Source organism: Drosophila eugracilis, unplaced genomic scaffold (assembly GCF_018153835.1).
Source record: "Drosophila eugracilis isolate 14026-0451.02 unplaced genomic scaffold, ASM1815383v1 contig_297, whole genome shotgun sequence".
NCBI lineage: Eukaryota > Metazoa > Arthropoda > Insecta > Diptera > Drosophilidae > Drosophila > Drosophila eugracilis.
Window position 1 is genome coordinate 6,502 of NW_024573148.1, and position 10,753 is coordinate 17,254.

General features: G+C 35.8%; 1 protein-coding gene across 1 annotated transcript; it reads left to right on the forward strand.

Annotated features, from left to right (window-relative positions):
- Positions 1-7,700: 7,700 nt before the first annotated feature.
- LOC121530146 lies at positions 7,701-9,251 on the forward strand. Its single transcript, XM_041818508.1, has one exon. It carries the CDS (start codon positions 7,714-7,716, stop codon positions 8,305-8,307), a length of 594 nt encoding a protein of 197 aa, XP_041674442.1. The 5' UTR covers positions 7,701-7,713; the 3' UTR covers positions 8,308-9,251.
- The last annotated feature ends 1,502 nt before the right edge of the window (positions 9,252-10,753 follow it).

The window sequence follows — 10,753 nt, forward strand, 5'->3', positions numbered from 1 at the left end:
CATTTTTTAGAGCTTGAAAATAGATATTCAAGAGATATTAGAAATGGAAAGCATAAACAAGTCAACTCATTAAATGAATTTAGAGATAAGCCACAAACATTAGAAAAGTATTTATTATAAGTATAATATTTGTATAAATATACGATTTAAAAAAATTAATTTGTATATTATAATGTATATAAATAATAATAAAAAAAAAAAAAAATTTTAATAATATTTTAATTTGGTTCACAAACGTTTCCGACTTTAGATTTCAACAGGCTTGACTGCTAATTCCCAGGTAAAAGGAATTGTTTTTTGTATTGCTTATACATGGTTGTTTTGTTGGGAAGCAGTTGGTATTACCACTGCGACTGAGCATTGCGAAGTTAAAACTAAGACTGTGAGTTTCGATGGAAGTGGTCCCGATTTTTATACTAGTTTAGAGACACGCATACATGCATATTCAACGTATTTGTTTGTAAGCTTCAATGTGTAAATACAAATACGTCATCACTCACTCCAGACTACAGTTATATGTATTAAAGTTGTGAACGAATCAGCGTTGACCAGTTCACTATGGGGTAAGTGACCACAAAAGTGTTCAAATTAGAAAAATATTATATTATATCAATGCATTTACAAAATCTCAAGCTGTTATGCGATATATTTAAAATGTTAATGCTTAACAGTTCATGTTAGCATAACAGCTGTAAAGTCAGCATTTGCTTCCGAAGCCGTTTGCTAAATTTACATTTGTTTGTCAGTCAAGTGGTGGATCTATCAAACACATAAGCAGATATTGGTGGCCAAATTTGGTACTACTAGTTCTAAAGGTGTTTGTAATATTCAAGTTCTTCCAATTTTTGTTAGCGATAGAGGCGATGCCACGCCCACTTTTCTATGATAAAGGTATCCCCCATACTAAAATAATACCAAAAACCGCAATGAAAAATCTCATATGCTTTAGTCGTAATATTAAATGCCAGTTAAATTTGTGTTCTGTCCCATAGTGCAACGAGTCAAAGATATTATATGCCCATACCAACATAGGAACCCAATATATACATATACATACATAAATGTCTAACAGAAACAAAAATTTCAGTGGGTCTCGTCATCTGCTTTTTCGCATTTGTTTTAATATTAACATTAATATTAGCAAAACGGAATATCTACTTACTAACTACTTTTTTGCATTAAAGTTTAAACCTTTTCCCGTTGCTAACAAACATTAATTTAAAACGGAAAACACTTATAAAGGTTTGCAGATTTTTAAATGTACATCAATGTTTGTGTTATGTTATTTTATGTTTTCGTTTTAACGTGTTATTGTCATGGTGTTTTTTAGGAAAACCTAACCTATAAACCATGTGCTTTGTGGAGTAAAAGTTGACAGTATTCTAGCTCCTTCTCGAAACTAAAAATGCATTTCTGTTAATAATATGTGCTTAGCATTAGCGCCTAGTGATATCGACGTGACGATTTCCAAAGATGCAGCATCTACATGGGCCGCATTCGAATGGAGAGTGGACGAGTGGGAGTTGAGTGACCATAACATAATCAGTTTTGTGGCAACACCAACGACCATGCGCACAGTTGAGAGCTTAGCTCCTGTGCCGTCCTGGAACATCTCCAATGCTCGCTGGCAATTGTTTGAGCAAGAGTTGGTGAATCGGTCAGCCGACATTCCGGGAGATTCGCAATCGCCACTGGACCAGCAAGTCTCGACCTTGCGCAGCATGGTCCACGAGGTGTGCGACCTCACAATGGGAAGAAGACCGCCAACATCGCCTAGGAGGAAGTCAGTCTGGTGGACCGCCAGCCTGAACGCGGAGAGGCGTGAAGTGCGGAGGCTTCGCCGCCGACTTCAAAACGCCAACCGTCGGGGTGACAGTAATACTGCTGAGCTACTTGTGGTCGCGCTGAGGCAAGCCTCAGCCGATTACAGGAAGTCCATCTTAATGGCGAAGGAAGAAAACTGGAAGCGCTTCATGGGAGAGAACGCGCACGATCCCTGGGGGCGCGTCTACAAGATCTGCCGAGGACGTAGGAAGTGCACGGAGATTGGGTGCCTCCGCGTTGAAGGCGAGCTGGTCACCGATTGGGGTGCGGTCCCAGTTGCGGAGTCCCAGTTGCGGAGGAGGTCCCACCGGCCCTCGAGGAAGGAGAGGTTGATGCTTGTGTCGCCAGGTTGAAGAGCAGACGCTCTCCTGGCATGGACGGCATCAATGGCACTATCTGCAAAGCAGTGTGGCGCGCCATACCTCAGCATCAAACAGCGATATTTTCCCGTTGCATCAGTGGGAGTGAAAAACGTGAAATTAACCTAAAGCCCCCTTAAAAAAACCACGTGTACACAGAGAAAAATATAAGACAAAAAACTATAATAAAAAAAATTATTAAATAACAAAGATCAATGCTTGCGAGCTATAAAAAAACGTGAAAATGTAAATAAAATGTGCAGAAACAAAAATTAAAATTTATTTTTTTGGTTATACCAAAATTTTTTAAGTGAAATACACTATAAACAATGAAGTGAGAATTCAAATAAATAATCCTTAAAAATTATAATGAAGCTAAAACAGTATTAGGAAAATATTATAAAAGAACTAAATGCGAAGGTGAAAACGAAAACCTAAAAAAAAAATAAATTATGTAAATAAAGCTAAAAATGTTAAAACGTGCAAAAAAAATTAGAAAGGCGCTTCGAAATATTGATTGTTTTTTTTTTTTTTTTTTTTTATTTTTTTCTTTTATTTTTGTTTTGGTTGGTGAGTTTGGTTTGACAGAGCAAGAAGCACTGAAAGAAAAGCTCTGATGTGTTACACAAAAAAAAAAAAAAAAAATTAATTAATTACGTCTCAGAATTTCCCAAAAATTATGGGAAAAGCCCCCCAAAATTCCGTTTCAGCACGCCAGCGCCGGGAGATCGATCTTTCGTCATGGAAAATGCACGTGAGTTTGTTTTCTTAATTTGTATTCACTTTTTACAACACAAAAATTAACAGCATGCAATTATTATTTATTTTGTTGTAATTTGAATTCCTCACTAAAACGAATTTTGCGGAATAGAAAGATGGGAAAAAAGAAGAATCAAAGAACGGTTATATTTACAGCGAGCTTATCTTTTAGTCAGCGAGCTTTGACTACACTGAGAGAAATTTTGAATGAATTTTATTTAATTTAATATTATTGAAATAAAAATAATTAGAGATTATCAGATGCGTATGAAAACATAAAATATTTTAGATAAAAGAAAATTTTGAAATACACTGGAAAAAAAATATGTTTTGAAAATTTTTATAAAGGCTTAAAAAAAAAATATAAAAAATTTTTTTGTTTTATAAATATTAAATGAATAACGCCAATTAATAATATAGTTTAAATTTATTTTCGAATATTGCCCGCCAAGTTTATTGCCACGTTTGGGATAGGAATTTAAATTTTTTTTTTTACTTTTCTTTTTTTAAATTAGTTATGCCGTTACTTTAATATTTTAACACCTTAATATTTTTAACATTAATACTTTTTTTTTTTAAATATTCCTTTATATTTAGTTTTAATTTATTATTATAATTACTATATTTCTACCCCCAAATTTTGAATATTTGAGTACAATCTTTGGTTATAATTTTCTATCGCACAAAAAAAAAAAAAAAATGTATCCTTTAATTATTACCTTTTATAACGTTTGAAGAAATAATAAGATAATGAATAACTAAACACATAACTGAACCATGCTGTTGTTTCTCAGACCCTAGGATGTGAAGGGATCCTCAGAGCCATGCTCGAGCGGAGAGGGTCGTAGGTTGGGTAGGGCATAAAGCGTACACCATTCCAGCTGTGTATCGCAACCTTTCTTTTTATTTCTCACCTCTTTCTCTTTTCTTTTTTTCGGGTTTCTCTGAAATTGTCCGTCTGTTCTTCCGGTTATCTAGCTCTCTAGATATTTTCACAGGTTTCCAGTTTGAGTATTTTTTTGTCGCAGCACCCTAAATTCGATTTCTAATTAATAATAATGAGTAGTTGGTGTGGGATTCTGTACGGAGCAAGACCACCACCCCCCAAGCCGACGAGTCAGAGCCGGAAAAGTAAAGCGTGCCCCGCAAGTACAGAATCCCGGATTGATCGCTACTACCGTTACACGTTACAGATAATTATTTATTATTAATTAAGAAAAGTGGCGCCCAACGTGCAGGGCCTTAGTGAATAAATTCAAGTTCATTAAGACTCGCGAAGGACATAATTTCAGAAACTCTTTCATTTCTTCGTACTTTAAAATTTCACCTTTCTAAATTTTCGATTGTGTTCGAATTCCTGGAATTCATGCCGAAAGAATATCAGTATTCAAAGCTGCCCGGAATTAGACCATAAAGCGGAAATTTCCTACCTCAAGCAGAAGTGACTGGAGTTTTCAGGCGCAGGAAAACAGATTTAAAAATCAAAACTTCGGTTGATTTTCTGTCCGCGATCGGAAAAAACCAATCACTGAGCTACTCAAACTGTTCTATAAAGGAAGTTATCGATGAACAAAGAGGAAAATACTGGCACAACTTGCGAGAAGTGTCGTATCCTATCTTCGTAACTTCTGAATCTAAATTCTTACTACTGGAAGGAAAACTTGTTTACACTGGAATACGAGTGTAAGAGTACACCGTCCAAAACTCAGGTAGAAAGAAAGGATTATCTTTCGAATAAGTTTAAGTCAATTTGAACGAATTTTCTTCCAAACTCCATACACCTTTTGAGAAATGTAAGAAAAGAGAATGTACATATCCTTGGGGACGAGAACAACAAGCTAAGGGTTCAGTTTATATAAATTTTATTGAGTTATATTTTTCTTTATTATATTAAGATATTTTTTTTTTGTGTGTCACATTTTTAAGAATTATTTGAGTATGATGGGGTTAGATCGATCGCCGAATAGGAGAGTCGGAAGTGCCTCAAATTCTTTGTGTTCTATATGTCAAGTTGACATTAGTTCAAGCAAGGCATATCGAAGTCGCAATACAGACAGAAGACTTCATATGCCAGTCGAAATCAGTCCACAATGACCGACCAATAGAGGACACTCTTCAAAGTGTATCTCTCTCTTCCCCAGACGAACAAATAGTCCCAGAAAGCTCTCTGCTTCACAGCAAAATTTCAAAGTTAAGGGACGTCGCAATCCATGAAGTACAAAAGATAGCTAACGTAGCTAAACGAAATTCACGAAGGTTAAAGGCTTTTTGGAAAAATGTGAAAAGATGCAAAGACAGTTTGAAACACATTAATTCCATACCCGCAGGAACTAGAGATCCTCGACCGTTTCTACCGGTTCGATTGCTCGATCGAGTTGTATACGGTTTGTTAGATTCGGGAGCTTCGATTAGTTGTATAGGGGGAGAATTAGCTAAGGAAGTGATAAAGAATAAGGAATACCGAGCCATAAAAGGCAGCGCTGCGACAGCAGACGGGAAATCCCAAAATATAGTAGGAGTCCTAAACATTGACGTAGAATACGGCAGTGATAGGAAGCCTTTAAAACTGTATGTCGTACCTTCACTCAAACAAGATTTATATCTTGGCATAGACTTTTGGAAGTTATACGATCTTCTTCCAACACATTTAAAGGTATCGGAAATAGAATCGGCTAAGGCAGTCCGCCCAGACGAGGTGGATCAACACGATTTGTCGGAAGACGAAAAAGCTAAATTGGCAAATACCATAAATTGTTTTCCTTCTTTTAATCAGGAAGGATTAGGCAGGACAAATTTGATAACCCACACTATTGATGTAGGAATGGCGAAGCCCATCAAACAGCGGCATTTCCCTGTATCTCCTGCAGTCGAAAAGGCAATGTATACTGAAATCGACAGAATGTTGCAATTGGGTGTGATAGAGGAATCGGAGAGTGCATGGTCCTCCCCGATAGTAATGGTTACTAAACCAGGGAAAGTTAGAATATGTTTAGATTGCCGGAAAGTCAATAGTTTCACGGAAAAGGACGCGTATCCTCTTCCTCAAATAAATGGGATTTTGAGCCGATTACCGAAAGCAGAATTTATAACTAGCTTAGACTTAAAGGATGCTTATTGGCAAGTGCCTTTAGACGTTCAGTCGCGCGATAAGACTGCGTTCACGGTACCAGGAAGACCGTTATACCAATTTAAAGTAATGCCGTTTGGCTTATGCAATGCTACGAGCACCATGTCTCGTTTAATGGACAAGGTAGTGCCAGCTCACATGAGGAACGAAGTTTTTATATATTTAGATGATCTTCTAATAGTATCTGCAAGTTTTGAAGATCACCTCGAAGTTCTCAGGGAGTTAGCATTGCACATTAGGCGTGCAGGTTTGACAATCAACATTGGCAAAAGTCACTTCTGCATGCCGCGAGTGCGTTATCTAGGTCATATAATAGGTGACGGCGGAATCCGTACAGACCCAGAAAAGGTGTCTGCGATTACCAACTTTCCTTTACCAAAAAGCTTAAAGAACTTGAGAAGCTTTATGGGGATGTGTGGATGGTATCGGAAATTCGTGCCAAATTTTGCGTCTCTGTCTGCTCCTTTGACAGACTTGATGACGACAAAACGAAAGTTCATCTTGACCGAAGAGGCTATAAGAGCGTTTGAAAGGCTAAAGCAGTGTCTTAGTGAAGCACCTGTTTTATGTGGTCCAGACTTCGCGAAGCCGTTTGCTATACACTGTGATGCCAGCAAAACAGGCGTAGGAGCTGTATTAGTGCAAGTTTCAGACGAAGGCGACGAGAGACCGATTGCTTTTGTTTCAAAGAAATTGAATAAAGCTCAGAAAAACTACACAGTCACTGAACAAGAATGTTTAGCTGCCATCGTCGCTTTAAAGAATTTTAGAGCGTATATGGAGGGGTTGAAATTCAAGATAATTACCGATCATGCTTCTTTAAAGTGGTTGATGTCGAACCACGATTTAAGTTCCCGATTAGCTCGGTGGTCGTTAGTGTTACAAAGATACGTTTTCGAGATCGAGCATCGCAAGGGTTCACTAAACGTTGTTCCCGACGTTTTGTCTCGCGTGAACGAAGAGGCAGTTGTTGCCATAGATTTGACGGAAGGATTTATTATTGATCTAAATTCCGAAGCTTTTAAATCGGAGGAGTATAGTAATCTGATAAAGAGAGAGGAAGAAAATAAACTAAATTTCCCTGATCTTAAGGTGGAAAACGGTTATTTGTATCGTAAAGCGGAACACTTAACCGGGGAACAGATACATGACGAATACGCATGGAAGCTTTGGTTACCAAAGGAATTAGTGCACAAAGTTCTTTCTCTAGCTCATGATAGCTCCTTGGCCTCACATGGAGGCGTACACAAAACTATCGAGAGGATTAGGCGATACTATTTCTGGCCTGGTCTCGTTTCAGACGTAAGAGCCTACATAAGTGCTTGTGAGGTTTGCAAATGCACGAAAGCACCAAATTGTGTTCTCAGACCTCCTTTGGGAAGAGCACCGGAGACTCAGCGGTTCTTTCAAAGGCTTTTCGTTGATTTTCTCGGGCCTTATCCCAGATCGCGAAGTGGAAACGTGGGCATTTTTATCGTCCTCGATCACTTCTCAAAGTTTGTTTTCCTTAAACCTGTTAGGAAGATTGATTCTAGCGCAATTGTGAAGTATCTAGACAGTGAACTGTTTATGACTTTTGGAGTCCCTGAAACAATGGTGTCAGATAACGGGTCCCAATTTCGGTCGAAAGCGTTTCGAGGATTGATGCAGGAATATAGCATTAATCATACTCTGACTGCTGTTTATTCACCTCAGGCTAACGCCTCGGAGCGTGTAAATAGATCGGTCATATCCGCCATTAGAGCGTATATACGCCCGGATCAGAAGGATTGGGATGAAGTTCTGAGCCGGATATCTTGCGCGCTGAGGTCTTCCATACACTCCAGCCTTGGAACAAGTCCGTACTACATGGCTTTTGGACAGCATATGGTTACCTCCGGTTCGACCTATTCTCTGCTCCGACGTTTAAATCTTTTAAACGATCGTTCGCTACAATTTGACAGGCAGGATTCTTTCGAAATAGTTCGCAAACAAGCTTGCGAGCAAATGTATAGAAAGCACGAGGAAAACAAGAAGCGCTATGATCTCCGCACTCGTAATGTTACGTATACTGAAGGTCAAGAGGTATATCGACGTAACTTTAAGCAAAGCTGCTTTCAAACTGGATATAACGCCAAATTCGGGCCAATGTTTGTAAAATCTCGGATTCGAAGAAAAATCGGTAACCTCTATTATGAACTGGAAGACCTCCAAGGAAAAGTTGTAGGTACATATCACGCTAAAGACATTCGGCAATAGCTTCAGTCGGAATCAGTCTAGTGTATTCTCTCAATTATACCCTAGTCTGATTTTAGCGGGGGAGTTTTGTACTGGCGACTGAAGCCAAAGAAAAATTCAAATGTTTTTATATTTGGCGCCAAAGACCGTAAGCGTAGATTACCGACTAGGTAAACTAAGAGTTGCCATCCGAGATGCAGCTTCTTATCAGCTGTATGCAGGTATGCACTGGAAAGCTCTATTTACCTATGATGGCGTAAGGTTGGATCGACATAGATTTCCGCTCTGAAATCTTAGATTCTATTCGATCCAACCTCCAGAGCAGAAAGACCTGTGCACGTAAGTTCCTAGCCTGGGCATGTGGGTGTTTGCTCACACAGAGGTTAAATTCTTTTGGGTTATTTATTCAGATTTACCCAAATCAACCTGCCGACTGTATTCCGCCAGCCCAGCCAAGAAGGAAGGACGGAAATAGGAAGCCTTAGGAGTTACCGGCCTTACCTAGAAGAACCCACCTACATGTGGATCATCTATAGGCCCGGCATCCAGGTGTAGCAAACCCTAAGCCGGCCCAGCGATTCTCAAGTGTCCCGCGGAGCGCATTTTTTTTATCCCAACGAGGGATCGGCAACTCCGTGGGCCAGCAGTTTTGGAGGTAACAGCGGGCGGAAAAAGCCTAGTGGGAGTGAAAAACGTGAAATTAACCTAAAGCCCCCTAAAAAAACCACGTGTACACAGAGAAAAATATAAGACAAAAAACTATAATAAAAAAATTATTAAATAACAAAGATCAATGCTTGCGAGCTATAAAAAAACGTGAAAATGTAAATAAAATGTGCAGAAACAAAAATTAAAATTTATTTTTTTTGGTTATACCAAAATTTTTTTAAGTGAAATACACTATAAACAATGAAGTGAGAATTCAAATAAATAATCCTTAAAAATTATAATGAAGCTAAAACAGTATTAGGAAAATATTATAAAAGAACTAAATGCGAAGGTGAAAACGAAAACCTAAAAAAAAAAATAAATTATGTAAATAAAGCTAAAAATGTTAAAACGTTCCAAAAAAAATTAGAAAGGCGCTTCGAAATATTGATTGTTTTTTTTTTTATTTTTTTTTTTATTTTTGTTTTGGTTGGTGAGTTTGGTTTGACAGAGCAAGAAGCACTGAAAGAAAAGCTCTGATGTGTTACAAAAAAAAAAAAAAAAAATTAATTAATTACGTCTCAGAATTTCCCAAAAATTATGGGAAAAGCCCCCAAAATTCCGTTTCAGCACGCCAGCGCCGGGAGATCGATCTTTCGTCATGGAAAATGCACGTGAGTTTGTTTTCTTAATTTGTATTCACTTTTTACAACACAAAAATTAACAGCATGCAATTATTATTTTTTTTTTTGTAATTTGAATTCCTCACTAAAACGAATTTTGCGGAATAGAAAGATGGGAAAAAGAAGAATCAAAGAACGGTTATATTTACAGCGAGCTTATCTTTTAGTCCGGCGGGCTTTTCTTACCTGAAAATAATTTTGAATAAATTTATTTTAATTTAATTTAATTAAAAAAAAAATAAAAATAGATAATTTAATATAAAAATAAAAAATATTAAATATAAAAAATATAAAATAAACTTGAAAAAAAAATATTTGAAAAATTTTTTAGAGGTCCAAAAAATAAAAAAATATATAAAAATATTATTTTTTTAATATTAAATAAAAAAAAATAAAATTAATTATAAGGATTATTTTTCTTTTTAGTTTGATTCTTCCTTTGGTTTTTTAATTTTTTTTTTTTGGATTTAAATTTTTTTTTTTTTGTTTTTTTTTTTTTTTAATTAATTTTTTTATTTTTTATATTTTTAAAATATTTATTTTTTTTTTTTTAATATTTTTTTTTTTTTTTTTTTTTAATATTTTTTTTTTTTTTTTTTTTTTTTTTTTTTTTTTTATTTTTTTTTTCCCTCTATTTTTTTATTTTTTGAAGAAAAATTTAAAAATAATATTTTTTTTTTTAATTTTTATAAAAAAAAAAATAATTTTTTATTAATTTTTTTACTTTAAAAAAAAAAAAAAAATAAATAATAAAGCAAAAAAAAAAAAAAAAAACGGTGTTGTTTCTCCGACCCTAGGATGGTTAAGGAGGGAACAAAGGCCCTACCCAAAATTGGAGGTTAATGGGGTAATTAAGGTTTTTCTTTCCTCCTTTTTTTTTTTTTTTTTTTTTTTTTTTTTTTTTTTTTTTTTTTTCCTTTTTTTCTTTTTTTAAGTTTTTTTAAATTTTTTTTTTCTTTTTTTTTGATTACCTTAAAATTTTTTTATATTTAAAAATTTTTTATTTTTTTTTTTGATTCCAGCCCGAAAAAAATTCTCCCCAATAAAAAAAAAATAAAAAATGGGGAAGGAATAATGAAGGACCAAAAACCCCCCAACCCCCCAAACGAGAACCCAAAAAAAAAACCTCGACCACT

What these genes read in the sequence shown, in the direction of transcription:
- LOC121530146 (XM_041818508.1), top strand. Translation starts at nt 7,714, where the DNA reads ATGCAGGAATATAGCATTAATCATACTCTGACTGCTGTTTATTCACCT.